This window comes from Pezoporus flaviventris, unplaced genomic scaffold, assembly GCF_033815535.1.
Source record: "Pezoporus flaviventris isolate CSIRO_AGI_PZ_B2104156 unplaced genomic scaffold, CSIRO_AGI_Pfla_v1 ptg000055l, whole genome shotgun sequence".
Taxonomy (NCBI): domain Eukaryota; kingdom Metazoa; phylum Chordata; class Aves; order Psittaciformes; family Psittacidae; genus Pezoporus; species Pezoporus flaviventris.
Genome location: NW_026892603.1, coordinates 4,929,369 through 4,949,278, shown reverse-complemented (window position 1 = coordinate 4,949,278; position 19,910 = coordinate 4,929,369). Strand labels below are relative to the sequence as shown.

General features: G+C 37.8%; 1 protein-coding gene across 1 annotated transcript in view; it reads right to left on the bottom strand.

Moving 5' to 3' along the window:
• Positions 1-402: 402 nt before the first annotated feature.
• VWDE (von Willebrand factor D and EGF domains) overlaps positions 403-19,910 on the bottom strand; it is a 40,771-nt gene continuing 21,263 nt past the window's right edge. Inside the window, exons 13-31 of the mRNA XM_061469254.1 lie at positions 19,058-19,194; positions 16,034-16,189; positions 15,372-15,476; positions 14,933-15,047; positions 12,240-12,490; positions 11,902-12,121; positions 11,186-11,323; positions 10,524-10,577; positions 8,356-9,033; positions 7,955-8,050; positions 7,773-7,868; positions 7,175-7,270; positions 5,787-5,882; positions 5,402-5,497; positions 4,810-4,905; positions 4,615-4,710; positions 3,269-3,364; positions 2,612-2,715; positions 403-1,212 (exon numbers count right to left, since the gene is read on the bottom strand). Coding sequence (XP_061325238.1) covers positions 1,192-1,212; positions 2,612-2,715; positions 3,269-3,364; positions 4,615-4,710; positions 4,810-4,905; positions 5,402-5,497; positions 5,787-5,882; positions 7,175-7,270; positions 7,773-7,868; positions 7,955-8,050; positions 8,356-9,033; positions 10,524-10,577; positions 11,186-11,323; positions 11,902-12,121; positions 12,240-12,490; positions 14,933-15,047; positions 15,372-15,476; positions 16,034-16,189; positions 19,058-19,194 — 2,747 coding nt within the window. The 3' untranslated portion in view covers positions 403-1,191. The remainder of the gene's footprint in view (positions 1,213-2,611; positions 2,716-3,268; positions 3,365-4,614; positions 4,711-4,809; positions 4,906-5,401; positions 5,498-5,786; positions 5,883-7,174; positions 7,271-7,772; positions 7,869-7,954; positions 8,051-8,355; positions 9,034-10,523; positions 10,578-11,185; positions 11,324-11,901; positions 12,122-12,239; positions 12,491-14,932; positions 15,048-15,371; positions 15,477-16,033; positions 16,190-19,057; positions 19,195-19,910) is intronic.

The following is a 19,910-nucleotide window of genomic DNA, read 5'->3' as shown; positions in this document are numbered from 1 at the left end:
TTAAGAGGACTATCAAAAGGTGAGGAGAAATATAGGCAGAGAGCTGGTAACAGCTATGATTTGGCAGTCAGCATCCCACAGTGGCAGTAAATGGCAAAATGAGCCCTGTATTCTTTGCATTCAGAATTGGTGTATGTAAATTGAATATTGCTCAGGAGAACAGGAAGTTGTGATGTTTATGTCTGTTTTAAAGAAAACAAAGTAAAACAGTAGAGTTCAATGGCTTAGCTAAGTGCACATTTGCATCTATTGCAAGAGCTAGTTGTGGCAGGAACTGAAAATGTCTTATGCAGCTGTAAGGGAAGATGATGGTGGTCCTCTGTAGGAAACTTTGGAAAAATCAGAGTTTTGTTTCTTCAAAACCCACCTTGCAGCTGGTATGTTCTAACAGTTCATTCTTCTATGATGTTTTTGCAAATACTTTCTGATTTGATGCATATGGATGGCACGATGTACAGAAAATTCCTCCTCCTAGTTCAGATTTTAAGATTTGGCATGGCCAAAAGTGTTGACCCAAGTTCTTTAAGAGATTCAGAGACAAAATTACTGGAAGTCATCTCAAAATGGTTTACAAAGGCTTGCTAAAATAAATCAGAGTTATTCTCCATCTGGTTAACAAGACACGTGGCCTTGCCTCTGTTATTAGTAGCCTGTTAGTTCCCCTTTCTTCCTCACTAGCTGCTAGTCATTACAGCAGACTGATGCAAATATAACACACAAAAAAAAATAGTTCTGCTTTTTCTTCTGCACACAGCCAAATAATACGTATGTAACCACTGCTTAAAAGCAGAAGGTACCATTCACAAGTGATGATGTGCTGCCTCCCCTCCTACAGACATTTGGCAGCTGTTACAGTCTTGTTCCCACAAGGAAAATCCCACAGTCCCACTGACTACATCAACAAACTGCAGAATTTTGAGTTTGCATCATTCATCAAATCTGCGAGCCCAGAGAATAATCAGAGGCTTTGGGGTTTCTGCATGAGGTAGCAAAAAATTGTAGAAATACACGTTTTAATGACTGCAACATTGTTGTTTTGAAGCTAACCAAAATTCAAGACTGCCATACGGATCATTTAAAATAATGCTTCTGGATATTCATTTAAATAGATGCTGTAATTGCCTTCAATCCTTTAGCTATTTTCAAGTCTCATACATGCAGCATTGCAACTGATGATACACTTTTTTTTCTTCAACCATGATGTCTTTGTACCTTGGAGAGAAAAATAATATAAAAAGAAACTTTAAGAACACAGCACTGTTTTATGATAAAGTTTAAGAAACTATTTCAATGAATTTCTGCTTCCTGATATGCAAAAATACCACATTAGGTTAAACTTGTGCATAGAGCTTGTTTATTCCTTTAAGAAATTGTGCCATTTTGGTCAGTGTATGACATAGCGTTGTCTGATCAGCAATGTATTTTCTAGATTAAAAATGTACTAGTGCTTTGGATGATAATAAAAATTATCTTTTTTTAGGTCACATTTTGTAAACAAATATTGCAAAAGTTATAGTCTTCTCATTATAGGATGTGTGGTTTTATGTTTTCATGACGTGTATGAACAAGTGGTACTGGCATCGTATATTTGACTTGAAGTAGAAAAACAATCTGAACTCCCTGTAGACTTAACTGGGAGGAGCTGAGGCTGGATGAAAGTTAAGCCATTACTCTCTTCCCTGTTCTACCCATTTCTCACTAAAAATGCCTGCACATTTAGCAGCCACAGTATAGGTTTTACATTACAAGACATAATGTGGCAAAGTACTTAAGGAAAGATGGGAAGGACAGAATATGCTGGAGACCAAATAACTGAATTGTTTTTAAAAGGAAACATAGTACAGGTATGAGTAGTGGCACAGAATTAAGGATGAATATAAAGGAACAGTGCCAGCATACAGGGCTTGTATCAGACAGCTCCACAAAATGAATCCTGCTGGCACCAGAAGTGTCTAAATATGTTGAAATTAAGAGAACAGAAACATTACAGATGATTCAAGAAGAGCAGAATGCTTTCTACTTCAGACATCCAAAAGATTTAATTGTAATGAAATGTTTCATTAAATTACTTCTGAGTGGCTGTCAGCACTCAAGCAAAGAAATACACCAGATTACATGACAAAGCCCAGAAATGGTCATCATTCACTCTAATGCAAAAAAGTAACATTATTCTCAAGGTTACACTGTGTAAAGCAGGGATGAACTGAGTGACACTGTAGTCAAGATCAGAGGTTGACTCAACACAAGCTAAGACAATCAGTGGTGAGATAGTCTTCCCTAAAATGGGGCCAGATGCTAAAAAAGATTATTGGCTGTACAAGGATAGTTATCAACTCGTGCTGCAGCCACTTAGGGAATGACAAGAGATAGATAATTAGCTTCGTTTGAAACAAAGAGAATTTACATTAAGTGTTGAGAACAGTTGTGTATTACCGGCGATAAGTTACTGCAATAGCTCTTAGGAATTTTATGAATTTACTCTCACTGGAGACCGAAATGAAATTGGACAAGCAAATTTGGTGTATTTTGTGCTGCTTCACTGGGCAAGAGTGGACTAGATAATGACTCACAAATCGCTGTATTTGTGATTGTGTTTTGACTTTACACGTACCTGAATCTTCTTGCCACAGATGACTCCAGTATAACCAGGACGACACAAGCATACATTGGGCAATACACACTTGCCTCCAAACAGACACTTCTGGTTGCACACAGCTAAAACAGGAGAGGTACATATTTGGCTTTATTCTTGAAAACTTGGTGAAAAAAAGTGGCTACTATCTCTATATGCTTATTTGGCTTGCTTATAGGAGCTGAGAATGTGGTAGGTATCTTCATCCGGAAACATGCCTCAGTGTGAGAAGATTTCAGAGTCATGTGGAGCCAACAATGTTCTTATACCTACCTCATCCCCATTATGCTTTGATGAAGATTTAATATGGGAACTTGCTGAGGGCATGCACATGACCGGGCAAGGGAGACGAGTAAGGTGGGGTTTAATGCATCTTCAAGCTATTGCAATGGCCTCTCAGGGCTGTCGCAGCAGCATATTTTGTTAGAGCAAGCCACCACATATTGCCATGGTCCCAGATTACCATCATAGTCTGGAGTCTTCAGAATTGGTAGAGAAATCTCTTACTTTTCATCCCGCCTTTGACACCGATTTGGGTTAAAATACAACCAGGATATAGGACTTCTAGTTACTATGTATGGCTGAAGCATTTGTAACTGTGTTGAAACAGAAGGTTTCAGGTCACATCGGTCTTACGTGTTTGACAGCGGATTCCTTCCCACTGCGGAGGACAATGACACGTACTCGGCCCAATACACTCTCCACCGTTCTCACATTCCTGAAGACAGATCGCTGCACAAACATCATCACAAAGTTTGGTTATACCCCAAGTGATTAATTTTACTTATTATTTGCATTTCAGGATGCCCACAAGAGGTTAAGTGCCTTCAATACAAAAGTCACATCATCTTCACTGAAAATCCATCCAAGTTCAGGAGGATATTAAAGAGAAGCAACTACGAGCAAAAAGCCCTACATCCAGAGCATGCACTGAGATGTTCTGATGAATCACAGATTGCTACAAAAGCCTGAAATAGTGATTTAAGTCAGCACCACTAAATAGCTTCATTTTTTTCCAAATTGCCTTATCTAAACCCCACACCTTAGTGAGAGATCTTTTCTCAGTCATGCAGCTTAACACATCAACTCATGAACATTTGATCCAAAATTATTTTCTAAGACTCATTTTTCTGCGTGTTCATCTCTGCTTATAAAGCTATAATCTAAACCACTATCATTTCTCACTGGTTAACTATCTGATAATCAAATCTCTCTTACACAGCACTCAAGAATATCTCACCCCTGTTAATATGGGTAGCATTTTTTTTTGGTAAAACGTTCCATTAATTACAGAAAGTAATACGGCGAAAATTGTTTTCCCTGCATGCCATTAGAGCTTATTGGCCATATCAGTATTGGAGCCTCAAGTGGATGCTGTGACAGACACTAACACTTTAGCTATTGGATTTTTACTGCTCATCCTCGTGCTGACTTTCAGGAAGACTGCTTTTATCCATGCTGCCACAATTTATTTATGCACTGTCAGTATCTTCATTAATATACAATGTGACCCACAGCTGTGCTACCATCATAGTCCTATTTCTAAAGAGGGTCTAAAGATGCTCATTGCATCTTCTATTCCAATCATCACCCCCTGTTTTCACAGTTTCCCAATCTTCCACTGCAGTTCTTTTTCTATTATACCTGCTTTCATGTCCTACAGCACAAACTGAAATCCTTTCACTTCATTGACTCAGCTCTTCGCAGAAATGCAGATGTTTCTTATTTGGACAAGAGTTAAAAAGAAGTGAATATTATCTGATACACAAGAATTTAAAAGATACTTTGGTCTCATGATTCAGCCTAAGAACTGCATGGTATTAGTGCTCCATCCTAAATTTTGCTGCCAAGTTATAGACTATAATCTTTCATTCTTGAGTTCTTTGGTGCTAACTTTGTATTAACTGTGTGAACAGAGTTGTTCTTTAGTCATATATTACTTCTAAGGTATGGTTCTCCATACCTCACTGCAAGACACTTACGAGTGTTACATCTTTTTCCTCTCCATCCTGAAGGACAAGAGCAAACATTTGGTCCTACACACCTTCCTCCATTCATGCACCTTGGCTCACAGACACCTTAAAATCAAAACCATCTGCTGGTTAATACATTTAACTGATTACAGAATAATACATTGGTTACTTTTGGATCCTGGAAGGATTTTAACACTGCCTTACTTTTTTCACATCTTCTGCCCGTGTACCCCTCAGGACAAGTACAGATGTTATTTCTCATGCAATGACCACCATTCTTACAAGGTGGGCTGCAGACAGCTAAAAGATACAAACAGGAGGGAAAGGCTGGAGTTTGCATTTTGTTTGATTTACCAATACACTTCTAGGAAATAACAGTGCAACACTAAAATTCTGACTGCTTGTAGAGACATTCAGCACTATCAGGCTCATCTCATAAAAATTATATTAATATGAATTGGTTCCTATGTCAACAGTAAACACAAAATCAGATAATAATGGGTCAAGTTTGGTAACTGTACGTATGTACATGAGTAACCAGAGTACTTAATATGCAATGGAACTGGTTGAACATTGCTCAAAAGGTGAGTAGAAGACAAGGCAAATTTTGAGCCTCCGTTCTCTTTGGACGTTCACTGACTCAGCCAGAAAATCTAAAAGAATAATCTAATCTCTGCTTTGAGCCACTTCTCAGGTACATGACTTGATTGTGAATTCTGTGTTAAGACAACTATGTTTTCTCACAGACTTCCTCATAATGGCAGCTAAGAGGGGAGGGGGAAGAAAAAAAAATTACCATTCTGACACTGGGCACCAAAGAATCCATGTGGACAGAGGCAAACATCTGGCTTAGTACAGGAACCACCATTAAGACACACGGGGTCACACATTGCTGCAGAAACAGGGTCAGGAACAGTGGGAAGCATGATATCCTACTAAAGTCTATAACATATATGCTTCTGTTGCAATGACAGGAATTAAACACTTAAGATAAGTGCAAGTAACACCATTCAGATAAAAACTTTACCCAGAATTTTAGAATCAGTATTAGACATTCTAGAGGTGCTGCTGGCAGAAAACTAACACACAGAGATATCGCTGCTGTCTGAGACATGCGGTTCCAAACTATGGGAGGTCCTAGAGGTGCTCTCTGAGGAATACAAAAGCTGTAGGAGTGTTACCTGTACTGCATGTAGGTCCGTGCCACCCATGTTTACACTGGCAGATGTCTGGAGTAAGACATTTACCACCATTTTCACAGTGCCTGTTGCAAACCACTTCCATCCAAGAAGTTAGGCAAGAACAAAGAAGGCAGCAGGTGGGGAAAAGAAAGAAAGAGATATGTTACAAACGACACTTAATTTTTTAGCTCTTTCCCAGACATTAACACTGGAAATAGCATACAATTCCACTAATTGAAGATGGAATCCTGAATAGATGAATCCAGTCTCAAAGCCACAAAAAGGTAGCACCAGAATATAAAGATAAATAAATGTCTTTCCATGCAATTATCCATGGTCTGGTTAAATACAGTGTCAAAAATCTAGAAGATCTGAAATAAATTGCCAAAAAAAAAAAAAAGAAATTCAATACTAAGAGACATGATGGATTTGATGGACTCCAAGAAAATTCACACATGTCCTCCATCATTTCAGCAAGTACAGCTGCATGCTTAGAGTGACATGACACTGACAACCAAAGACATTAAAATATCATGGCTGTGGAAAACCATGAATCACTTCATCAGGACAACATTTCATTTATCTCATTTTCTGTAGTACAGCTTAGCAAAGAGAAGCTTTTTTTTTTGTTTTGTCACAATTGAAACTAGAAAAAGAAAAACTGAAAAACTGAGAATAAAGAATCCTGGGATTTGAGAAGTAGCTGAACAAAGGACTTTCTCAATTTGGGGTCAAAAATGCAGTGGCACATTCAGGGGAATGATAAACAGCATGTCTAAATTTGGACTCTGAATAATAAAAACTACCAGTACAAAATCTATCCAAAATCTGGAGCTGCCAAATTGCAGCATGTAGAATTCAATGTGCAAAAGACAACTTATGTGAGACTAACTACAATTTTTCAGCAAATTTTCCAGTCTTCTTGACAGGTAAAAAAACCAAAAAAAACCACCACTCTATAATGTCATTCTGAATTCAGTTTTAATGCATCCCAACTTTTTTGAACTGCCATTCCCTGAATGTACACCAGCATCTAACCAATTTAAGATGGTAGAAGTTAAAAAGCTTTAAGGACATATTAAACACATCTATGTTTGTTCTGAAGATAATATCATAATGCACAATATTCAATGGTTCCACATTCATAAATCATAAATAATGAACTATTTGCAATTTTCACTGAACCTAATGTTTTCAAAGTTATGGGCAAATACTATCTAACTAATGCTGGAAAGGCCCAAGCATGGGAGCCTTCCAAGTGCATTGGGTCATTATGTCAATTGCCAGCATTAGACAGAGTGCATAAAAAATTTAAACCATAATTTGTTTTTTCCTCCTGAAGAACATAAGAAATGTTCCTTGTTCTTCCCTTATGCTTTTTTTCTTACTCGTATCACATCTTGGTCCCACAAAACCATATGGACAGGTGCAGAGATTTCTGGCCAAGCACGTGCCTCCATTTTGACAGGGTGGTTTACAATGTGCTGTAAATAGAGAATTATGTTGTTCAATCTAAAAAGATGCATGGACTGGTTATGCTTTAAAAAAATGGAAATGTTAATAACTGACTGTGAGCAAAGAACTGGCAATAAAATAAGAAGACATATACAACGTCTTGTGACAGGAAAATGTAACAAGAACTATTTCATGCCAACAGAGTACAGAGTCCCAACAATGGTGGACACCCTGAAGAAATCTGAGACAACTTCCAGACAGGACTTCCCACTTTTTGAGAGTGTTTATATCAGAGGCATCTACATTCACTGGTTAACTCCTCTACTTACTGGGAAAACTAAATTTAGGACTGTTCAATCACATGCAATACTTACAGTGGATATAAAAGAAGTATAGTACATAGCTATACTCACAGAGTTACTCAAAGAATTCTATTAGAGTAAAATTAACACGTATTTTTGCTGTCATGGAAGTTATCTACAGCATTCTTTAGGCATTTATGGATTCAAAAATGAAAAATATTCCATTTACCTTCCTCACAAGCAGAGCCACTATACCCTGGACGACATTCACAGACATTGGGCTTAATGCACTTCCCATGGTTTTTGCAATCGGGTCTGCAAACAGCTGTGCAAAAAAATCAACTGTGAATATTCAAATCATTAATTTGTAGATATAAGTTACCACAGGCCAAATCAAAATGCCATACTCACCAGCCTGACAGTTATAACCAGTATAACCAGGCTTGCACCTGCAAATATTAGGTGCCACACAATCCATGTTTTTGCCACATGTTTGTCTGCATCTGGCTGAAAGGCAATGAAGAAAACAACGAAAGGAATAAGGAAAATGAAAGTAGCATTTCAGCACAACTGTCTTTTCTAACATAATGAACAGATCACATAAGATCCATCAGGTCCCTTCCCACAAGGGGGGAGCCCGAGACACATCAGAAAAGTATTTTTAAGTGCATACATACAACTAAAAACCTGTAGGCTATGCCAATATTAAGAATGAGAAAATTCAATACTTTATGCATTTCACTGATCACAAAGTTATAAAGATGTCAAAAGATTCTTTTCTGCAAAGCATTTAGTACAGTTATCTGTAATACCTCTGCAAATGAAGCCATCTCCATAATAACCATAAGGACAACGACCACACTTGACATCTCCATCCTGATGTGGCTCACAAGGTACGCCAGGAAAACAGGGTAAATCAGTACAGGTTACTGCTTTAGGAATCACTATTTCACTCAGTTCTTCAGGAAGCATTTTTGGAGGGGCAGTGACTTCAACAAGGCCAAAAGGTAAAGGACTCGCCTTATGCTTGACTAATAGTTGTTGAACTCTGTAAGCATTTCCACCTTTGAGAACTTTGCTTTGCAAAGACAGCCCTTTGCTTATATTTTTTGTGCTGCTAGAATTCTTCCTGCTGGTCTCAAAATAGCTGTAGGCCTCAACTTGTGCCCTTATTTTCTCCTCAGGTGATGCAACATGGCTCTGTGAAGACGCAGGCATCACAGCATATACTGAAGAACTCTCTTCCATGTTAGCAAGGTGATCACTGATGGTACTGAGAGCATGAGCAATGTTTCCACTAACAGCAGGTTGTACAGAAGCACTTCTCTGAGGATGAAGTGACTTCCAAGCAGTGATGACTTTTACTGTGGAAGATGGTGGAATACCGCTACTGACTACTTCTGTAGAAATAAATCTCTCGGGGACATCTGTAGTACTTGAAATATAGCTCAAGGTGCTTAAATCCTTTTCAAACGATGATTGCTGAAAACCTACAGCATGTTGGAAAGAAGGGGGGGGAAGTACAGCAATATTATGAGACTTTTTTTCCCTTCTGAGAATGGGGAATGTCTTTTGAACAGAAAAACATACAGCCCATTCAGTTTGCTTCACAGTCTCTCCAAGTGCTACATTAGAAAGCATGTATGCAGTAGAACTAACTGGCAGAACTGGAGAAGATCAAGGTATTCTGGCTACGTTCTTTCCCACTCTCAAAATGTCTTTTCTTGGCTGGAAGATAAGGAGAGTGAACCATATATATGAGGCAGGCAGCAGAGATTTTTCCATACTGGGTCAATAACCAGCTTTACTGTCAGAGCAAATTATCAGCTCCATCTATTCCTTGCAAGTAGATAACTGAAAAAAAGTTTAAAGAAAAGATAATGCTTATGGTTCACCAGTGTGTCTGAGCACTAATAATAAGCCCGGAATCTGGAAGCAGATATTCAATCATGTACCTGCTTATACATATTGACGGACAGTATTTTAGGTGAATAACCCACCACCTTGTAGCAAAAGAATTGTCATATTTTGCTCTCCACATTTTTCTCAACTTCCTTGAAGTTTCTATATGGGTTTTATCAGTGGGATGTTTTATAAGTAACACAGACTGACTCAGCCTCCTTTTGGAAAAGGATGCCAAATGAAGGAAATATTCTCCCTATTCTGCCCAGGAAAAGCGGGTGGCCGGGTGTGTTGTGGCACTGTAATCCTGGCATGGCAGAATGCTATATAGGGGGCTTTTAGCATTATGGGACAGAGAAATGAATGAAACTGGAGAAGATTATCCAACCTAAGTTCAGTCCCTGATCCCATTTACTACAGTAATAGAGAATGGTCTACGAAAGGTTAAACTTTACTAAATTGTATCACCGTGTGCTGTGTCCCACTGTGGAAAAAGCAAACTATTTTACAGCTGCTGAAGAATGATCCAGCACTGGCAGCAGAGTAAAAGAGTCTTCCTCCTCCCCCACTAGCAACTCAGAGAGATAAAGGCAAAAGACACATGAGAATTTCCTGCAAAGAAAGCCTCAGCAGGCACAGAACTGGAAATGCCAGCAACAGCATTTACTGAGTTCTGAAATTAAGACATTTGCTTGCTATATCCTTCACCTTTCCTTTGAATTAAAGTAGGAAAATGCCATTCAACATAATGCTACAAACTTTTGCTTATCTCATATACCAGATGTCCTTATCCCCATGTTGCCTATTTTATGTCAGTGGTTAGTCACAAAAACAAAAGGCAACTGTAAGAGTGTCATACATCACACTGTCAATAAAATTACTTGACTGACCTAAGGGATTTGTTGATATTGACATTTCAGACTAATTTTTCAGACTAGAATACACTACCAATAATGAATTAAATTGAATCAAACTGAAAAATTAAAGTAACATAAAACTGACTAGAACCTTTATTTGCCAGCTATATGCTTATCAGTATGTGAATCAGAAACTCCATTTTCTTCATGAAAAACATCACCTTTATTCCCTCCAATTTCTCCTGTGGAATCCTTTCTTTCAACATTAGTGGTTTCTAAAAAGAAAAGATGTGAAGGAACATTAGTTCTTACTTTTGCTTCAGCTGCAAATAAATTACAGTGTTAAAGTTTTAGTACCTAAAAATTGCTCAAAATTCAGAAAGCTGTGAGAGTAAAAATTGTTTCTTAAAAGTTTTCTTTAGAGTATTTTAAAAACACAAGTTATTCAGTAATTGCATTCTAAATAAATGTTTGGGCACTGTGTTTGGCAAGTGCCTTGATCTGCATAAATAGTTACACAATGTTAAGCTATGTTAAAGCAATCAAATAGAAAAATATTTTAGCAGTAATTGCTTACATTATGAAAATAATGCAGGAAAAAAAATACATTTCATTGTATCCTAATTTGATGTAAAAAAACAGGATATTTTGTATCTATTTTTTCTAGTCACCTGGAAAAGTGCTTTAGAACTAAGTGACTAAGTGACTGAGTGCAGTCTGATGTTGTCATCAGCTGAGATTTTGTCCCAGCCACCAACAGTCAGAGACACAGTCCTCTTTTGCTCACTATTGAAAAGAGTTCCAAATTTCTGTTAGAAACATGAAGCACAACCAAAAGGTATTTTATCTGAAGGACAAAAAGATAACAGCATTCTTCTTTTACCATAACATGACTTCCCATTTCCTTGCAGATTATCTGGGCATGGACCACAATAGTAAGAACCAAAAGTATTGAAGCAAAACACTCCAGGGAAGCAAGGACTGGATAGACATTCGTCTACATCATCTTGACAATTTTTACCTGCATTGAAATACAGAATTTTTTATAATATTGTGTCACTAGGCTTTGACAGCATGTTTATAAAAGTAGAATATGATTCTAATACATGCAGGTGCTGAAATATAAAAAGGGGATCTATCAGTTGCAACACAGTACTTCAGTGTAATAAGTACAGCTGACTAGGTTTGCTATTCACATTTTTTCATCTTATATCAGTATCTTGCTTATTACGGAATATGGAGAAGATGGGCTGTGGGGCTACATGTTTGTCTGTGGGCATAGGAGGAATCACACTGTAACAAAACTCATCACTCCTACATTTCACCATGTTGCTGAGTTCACCTGTGTGGAGGAGAAAAATGGAAATTTGCTCTCACAAAATAAACAACCACTATATTCATGCAAGAAAAATCTTGAAGTAGGTCCTATAACTTTATCACAAGACCATAAAATTTCTTCATACTCTATCAGTAACCTTTTTACAGTAAAAAATTTTAAAAAACCAAAACAAAACGAAACCAACAAAACACCAAGCAACATAGACATAAAATTTGAAACTCCTATTTATCACTAAATGTGATAGTAAAGTATCAATTTACCTTGAAGTTCAGGTGGACATTCACAGTAATAGCTGTTTATTCCATCCACACATCTGCCAATACCACACGGGTTAAGTTTACAGTCATCAGTATTCACTTGACAGAGATCACCTTCAAATCCAGCCACACACACACAAAGATATCTTCCACTTCCAGGTGGGAAATTAATGTTTGTCACACATGAGCCATTATTTAGGCAATCACATGATTTTACACTGACCTACAAGACATGCCCAATAAGACAATTTTTTTTTTTTAAATAAACTAGCAATGAGTTTTGTAATTAGATATCTTAAACATCTTACTGGTGGGTGTCACTTTACTGTAATAAGCATTACCTCTATTTCTACCTTAGTCTTTGCATTGCAGTCATCTGTCAAAGAAAATGTTAATTTATGGAGATTCATTGACACAGCTTTCCACAAAAGGAGACCTGATGGGGAAAGACTGGCACCTTCTGGACCAGAATCCAATGTGAAATGAACAGCAGAGCCCTCTGGATCTGAAGCCAAAAACTGATACACAAAATCTTCTCCATAAAAAGTCTGTAGCATACCCCGAAAATTTTCAAGCACTGGAGGCTGGTTGTCTGTAACAAAGAAGATATGTCCCTGTTTTAAGCAAAAGTGGCAATATACTTACAAAAATTAAAAGGAGCACATCCTTCTATTATAGAAGTCACATGTAATTATTTCTCTTACATTCTAATGTAATTTGAATAGCACAGGGAAAATACTAGGTATTTTCATTAAAACTGTAACAACATAACCAAGAAATTACTTATTCAATACAAGAGCTTGTAAAGATGCAGTGCATCTAGGCATAAGAAGAATTCAGAATTCATAGAATTTAATGCTGTATTTTAACTATGAAGAGACAGTTTGCAGATGGAAGTACAGGAAGCCATAAAAAAAAAAAAAGGTGATTGCTGTTTCCATTAACAAATGAACAGACATTGTTAAGCAATACTTGGGAATGGGCTGCAGTGACTACCTTGGCAAAACTGAGATGAGGTGATGGAATAGGTAATTCACCCATTGTTCCTAGGAATGATTCGAACCATTCAACAAATTACTGGTAAACTTAGTCTATTTAAGATGCCTCCACTGTTGAGCTCTAACCTATTTGGCAGGAATAACCAGATTCCTAGAAACACCAGGTGAAAACAAGTAAATAAAACCCCAAGACCAGGACAAGATCTGTGAAAGAGAGAAGCAGATGCCCTAGGGAGGGTTTAAGTTTTGAAGCTGGAACATAGGAAGGTGATTAAGATTGCTAAATTTTGGGTTACAGTGAAATGACTGCTCCATGCAGGAACCCACCCACTGTGGCAGAAACCATGAAGGGAGAAGAAGCTGTAATCTGTGTCTCAGCAGTTTGATTCTGACACCCTGTTCTGAACGCCAACCACTCTGGAGAAAAGGCTGTGCTACTTGGCTTACGGAATTGCCTCTTCCATTTCTGACTTTGGCAATATTGAATTCCAGTCCATGGCTGTAAGATAGAAATCCCTTGACTCCCTGACTGTTGGATGAGTTTAATTTCATTCATTTAATTCAGGTTTCATTATTCTGGAATCGTTATAGCTACCTAGGCTTTTAGGACAAGTTTGGACTAGGAAAAGATTCAGCAAGACAGGCACCTGTCTTGCTGACAAGAAGTTCTACTCACACAGGACCCTTTCCAATTCAGGCAGAGTCTTGCCAGCACATTACCCATGAAAACACTGATGAAACTCTTGTATTTAGAATCACAGAATCGATATGGATTATGTCCAAATATTAAGTGACTAATAAATAATGACACACCATTTAATTCAGTTTGTGTTCTCCTCTTGTTTGGTACCAGAATAATTTGTTGGAAAATAGCTTTTATTCCTAAATGTTGAGGACAAACATTTGTGGATGTAGCTGTGCCAAATATCAAACCACATCAGTCAACCACCCCTGAGTGGTTAAAAACCTGCCCCAGGGAGCGTGAGCGACCAGGAGCGTGGTGAACAGAGGGGCAAAGAAGAGATTCAGAGCAGCCCTGCGGAGAAGGACTTGGGGGTGTTGGTCGATGAGAAAATGAACATGAGCCGGCAGTGTGCACTCACAGCCCAGAAAGCCAACCGTATCCTGGGCTGCATCAAAAGGAGTGTGACCAGCAGGTCGAAGGAGGTGATCCTGCCCCTCTGCTCTTGTGAGACCTCGCCTGGAGTATTGTGTGCAGTTCTGATGTCCTCAACATAAAAAGGACATGGGACTGTTGGAACAAGTCCAGAGGAGGGCCACGAGGATGCTCAGGGGACTGGAGCACCTCCTGTGTGAAGATAGGCTGAGAAAGTTGGGGCTGTTCAGCCTGGAGAAGAGAAGGCTGCGTGGAGACCTCATAGCAGCCTTCCAGTATCTGAAGGGGGCCTATAGGGATGCTGGGGAGGGACTCTTCATTAGGGACTGTAGTGATAGGACAAGGGGTAATGGGTTCAAACTTAAACAGGGGAAGTTTAGATTCGATACAAGGAAGAAATTCTTTCCTGTTAGGGTGGTGAGGCACTGGAATAGGTTGCCCAGGGAGGTTGTGAATGCTCCATCCCTGGCAGTGTTCAAGACCAGGCTGGACGAGGCCTTGGGTGATATGGTTTAGTGTGAGGTGTCCCTGCCCATGTCAGGGGGGTTGGAACTAGATGATCTTAAGGTTCTTTCCAACCCTAACTATTCTATGATTCTATAATTAGGCTGAGAGCAGTAAATTTTCATTAGTTATTTGTAAAGGCTACTGGGGGGGGGGGGGGAGAGGACGCCAATTTCTACATGTATGGTCTGGAAAACAAAATATCATTATCAGAAATTAGGAGAAACATCAGATGAAAAACCAAGATCAAATTACAAGCTAAAGTTGCAGGTACTAAATTTTAAATGAAGAACTTAACTAGTTAAAACTTCACTATTTCCACATATATAAAATCTTAGTATATTTACAACTTCTTGCTATTAAAAAAAGCCAACAACAAAACAAAAACAAATCCACAAAACTATTTAGAACTTACTTTCAACAACTGACCAAGTTAACTTTGATATGTGAGGTCTGCAGAGTAAACAAGGGCTGGTTGGATTTGTGTCACCTTCACCATAACAGAGTCCATCTATGTTGCATGTTTTCTCCTGTTAGAGAAATGACAATGTGATTCATTAATTTTTGGTTATTAAACAGTAAAACTGGATACATTTGTAAAGTGTCAAATAAAATCTAATCTATCTGCACTTCCACTAAATAAGTCAGTTTTAAATCTAAACAACTGACAGCATGTTTGGTTTTATTTGGTAATTATATGAAGTACTTTACTTCATCACAGCTTCTCTTTCTGTGCATGGAAACTCCCTGTTGGAAACCATAACAGCATACATCTGCTCATTTTTCAAGGTTTTTTTTCTGACTGAAATGATGCCTACTTTCATAATAAACAGAGAGAATAATGAAATACATACCTTTAATGTACATAACCCAGGTTCTTGTGGTTCACATGTCTGACAGGCTCCATCATACAGTATCATTGTTTTAGAGTTGCTATAAATGAATCCATCATTAGAAATCTGCAAGATGTACAGTAAAAAAATGGATTAACCCATATAGGTATCAGCATATCACCAGCATGGAGTGCTAACATGAGCTTCAACTCATTGATAGATACCTACATTTTGCTGTTTAAACTCTAACAGTCATCAGAAATCTAATCAATACTACCAATAAGCCTAAACAGATATTTGACCGACCACATGTAGGTGTCTACTTTAGAGTACATTGAATAGCATGCAGGCTCTACTGACCTCACACAAGGATTCATACAAGTAGACTGGGTTCAACTCAATTTTCTCATAAATATGTCTAATGCAATTTGAAATGCCCTAGGGTACCTATGTGGCCTTTAACTTCTATCCTTGAAGAATATGTGCCTTTTTAGGTCCTAAGGGAAATCTTGGGCCCCCCTTGGAGAAGAACACTCTCAAATGGCACTCAACTCATAAGCCTGGGTGATGAAACTGAGCCAAGCTAGCCTTTAGTACCATTTTAAAAAGGGTAATATCTATGCAGTATATTTTCATTTCAATAGGAACATCTGTAAGTGAATACTTGAAATTTCTGCAAGTACCTTTATTTGCCACCTGGCAATGGGTTTATCATCAACCACATCCATGACATCAGACTGCTGACCATCACTTGGTAACTGACAGTCGACAGTCCTGGAATTTTGGAAGGCAGCTGGCACAGACAGAGGCTCTCCAGGAATCCATTGTCCATCACTATACTAAATGTTAAGACAGAAAATCTGTTTTTCAGTGAAATACAGTAAGAAAATATTTTTATCAGAGTAAAAAAAACATGTATTGCATAGTTTGGACAAATCTAATGTCTCTGGATTATAATACAGTAGGCAATATTAAATGCCATTATTTGCACACATACATTTCTGCATAAGCCTGCTCCCGTGAAAGAAAAAGCAGAGAAGTCTTTCCTGCCACATGGCTCTTTGGCACTGCATTGCCAAGGACAAGCAATTCTTGCAGCTGGAGAGTAATGGGAGGGTTAAGCAGTGGGTGATCCTCTAACAGCACTGATCCGATGTATAAGTGCCTCTATCCCTCTCCATCTCTGCTCCCATGAGAGGACAAGCTTTAGTTGAAGGAACAGATGATGTTTTTGGCAGGGTTCAGGTATCACTCCAAGTGCTGGGGGAATACTGGCAGCTAGCCATTAAGCCGTTGCACAAACCAACAGATTATACCATTAACCCTGAAGATGTTTCTTCTAAACTGCAGTGAGTACAAGTCATCCAAGGATCTATCCTGAGAGTTCAAGGTAACAGAATAGGTATGAGAATACTACTTGACTGAAGTATTGATGTGGAAGCCAGGGTAAGGATACTGAAAATAAAGTTAGATGGAAGTAAGAATCCAGACAAAGAATCAAGAGAACATCAAGATCAAAATAATTTTAAGCTTGAATAGGTTTTACTGAGCTGGTGTATTTTTTCAGTTACTGGAGGCAGTCATGATATTTATGCAATCCCAATCCTGACAAGGGGAGTCATCTGCTGATAAGGCTTTGTATTTTATTTTTGTTTTGTTTTGCTTTTTACAAACAGGAAAATAGAAGGAAAACAAAAGCTTTTTCTGGAAACATATGACCTACGTTTGTTCCAACCAACCATTTTGGTTTTCTTTCATCCTATACGCAGTTAAGGAATTCACAGCAATGGCGAGTAAAAGTGTAACAGCTAAATACTTCCAAATACGTAATTTTGAGTGCATTTAGTACTATAACCTTTGAAATGTGATGCAGTCTGTTTCTCCAGAAACCTTTTGTTAGGAGCTGGAGGCAAGTTCAGATAATTTTTTCAGAAACAGATTAACCTTTCAAAACACAATTAAAAAACTTTCAGAACTACTATTTTCTAGCTCCTTAGGTTCATCAAAAAACTTATTTCTGCAATTCAACTTAAGAAAGGAACTAAAACTGTGGTTTTGCTTTTGGGAGGTTAAAACACACTCTCATCCTTCACAAAAAATCTTGGTAAATTCTGGGTCTGTCTAATTATAGCTTCCTTGATGACATCCTACACAAACCTCTATCAAGTGCTGTGCAGTAACCATCCATCTGTGAGGTACTTCAATATAGAATTTTCTAAAACATATCTTCTAGAATCAAGTATGAGACCTACATCCTCCTTAACATGGTGGGACAGCCCATGGACAATGGATTTAACCTTTCAGAAATTAAAAAAAAAAAAAATAAGAAATTCAGTGTGTATTAGTTCTAAATTCTGCCAAAATGCCTCTTCTATGAAATTTTGATCATTTAGGTTTAATCTTAAAATGTGGAGTTCTCTACTGTTGCAAGTCCGTTGACATTTGCATAAAGTCACTATTACTCCAGCCTGAAAATTAAACAAACAAAGCTAAATAAAACAAAACAAAAAGCCGCAAATGTCCTTCTTTGGTATTTTTAAGGAAAAAATTCCCAGCTTCCTCTTCAACTGCAGATAATAACAGTAGCGTTCATTTTCTAACCTGGCTCTTGTCAGAGAGAAGACCATCAATAAAATAGGAAGTATTTGTAGCTGGGAACCAAATATCACCACAAACACTGTTACATCAGAATAGCTTGCTATGAGTCAAAACTGAGACATTTCAAACTGTGATAAGTGAACTCCAAATAATTGTTTCACTGTGAGACTGGTCTAACAGTCTTTTAACCTAATGGAGTGTAAACTTTTGATTTTATCATTTCAAGCCAACTTGCAGATGAGTGGATACATGTTGTGTTTAAGACAAATCTATAGCCAGCATTGCTTTATCTGTCAAAATCATTTCAGCATCTGCTGGAATTAGCTGAGGAAAACTTTTGTCTCAAGAACAGAATTTTCTCATTGAATGGTTCCTCTTTCACCAACTCCCCCCAGCCCAGTTTTACTGTGAAGTTTTTTTTTATTCTCACATCTAACGTGACATAAAACCTTGTAATTGTCAACTGCTTATTCCAGGCTAACACTTGTAAACTGCTTGTAAATTTGCCTTGAGCAAATTCTAGATGTGCATAACAAGAGTCTCTCTGTGCAGTGCGACATTTTTAATCTGTTCAAACCTGGGGTATAGAGCTGACACATATCATTAAATAGCTGTGGCTTCTACCCCAGGGAAATGGACAATGCATCAAAAATGCCTTTCTCTTTTCATAACAGATTGATTATGTTTATAAAAGGGCTATTTCAAGCATTAGATTTGAGACAGAAATCTAATAATGTCTTTAACCTTGCCATCCTTTTTCAAAGAAGTGGTACTTCACTTCCTCTCCATAAGCACTTAAAAACCTGAACAACTATGTACTGGCTGTTACTAATAGGGCTGCCCTTGCCCTTTTCTGATGGATAGCTGCTGTATGCAGTTATCTCGCTCTCAGCTGCTAAACATTCCTGTGGTTTTGTATTTCTCTCATCATGGAGGAAATGGCAATCTTGCAAAGACTTGAGTGTTTGCTGCAAAGTGCTGACTGCCTTTGCTTTTACCTTATACTAAAGCATTGGGTTGTACCCACAACAACGAATAATATGTTAGACTTTTTTCCCTCGTTCTCCAAGAAGTTTAAAATGTGATTGTTACTATTCAGGGAGACCTACCTGTAGTTTGACAATTTCACATTTCAGACTCAGTGACTCCCTGAAGCCATGTCCAAAAGCTCTCACTGATGTGCAGTCATACTGTCGAATATCACACAGCCCAGCATTCTCCAGAGCTGTAATTTCTGGAGCCTGGGCTTCAAAGAGAAGAGATTAGATAATGAATGTCAGTATAGTCACTCATTCTTATGCATTTACATTAAGCAATATGTGTGTTTCTCTATCCAGCTAAGAAAACTATAAACAGTGAAATCTGGACTTATCTGAAGAAAGTCATAAACATTTTTAATTGTTAAAATGAATCTTAATTTTAAAGCTAAGCTTCTGTCTCTCTTGGAACTTGAGTATTATGAAGAAGAGGAAAAACTTCATATAATAACAAACACTTTTGAGTATGTGTTTTGCTTGGTCATCTTGCATAATAAAATCTCAATGAAACTCAGGCCCTAGTAATAGATACTGGAGAGGCTACAGTTATGCAGTAATTTGTAATGGGAATTTTTTGTTTAACAACAAAAAAAAAATCTCAGGTGGACATTATTTCAGCAAATAAACTGGCTAAGATTAGAACACTCAAAAACAGTTTTTATGAGCAAAGCCAGTTTATTTGATTTCAAAAGGAACAAAATATTTCATCATTCTCTTATATCTTTCACTATTTGCTTTTAAATAGGTCACTAAAAGAAAAACATCATTGTGAAACAAAATATTAACAGATTTTGTTTCAAAAGTTTTGACTTTTGTGGTACTTTTCCACTTTTTCCAGGATACCCGCTTACTGAATTTTTACTGTCTTATTTAGTGGAAAAAAAACCAAACCCAAACCCAAACCCAAACCAACCTGCCCAGCTCT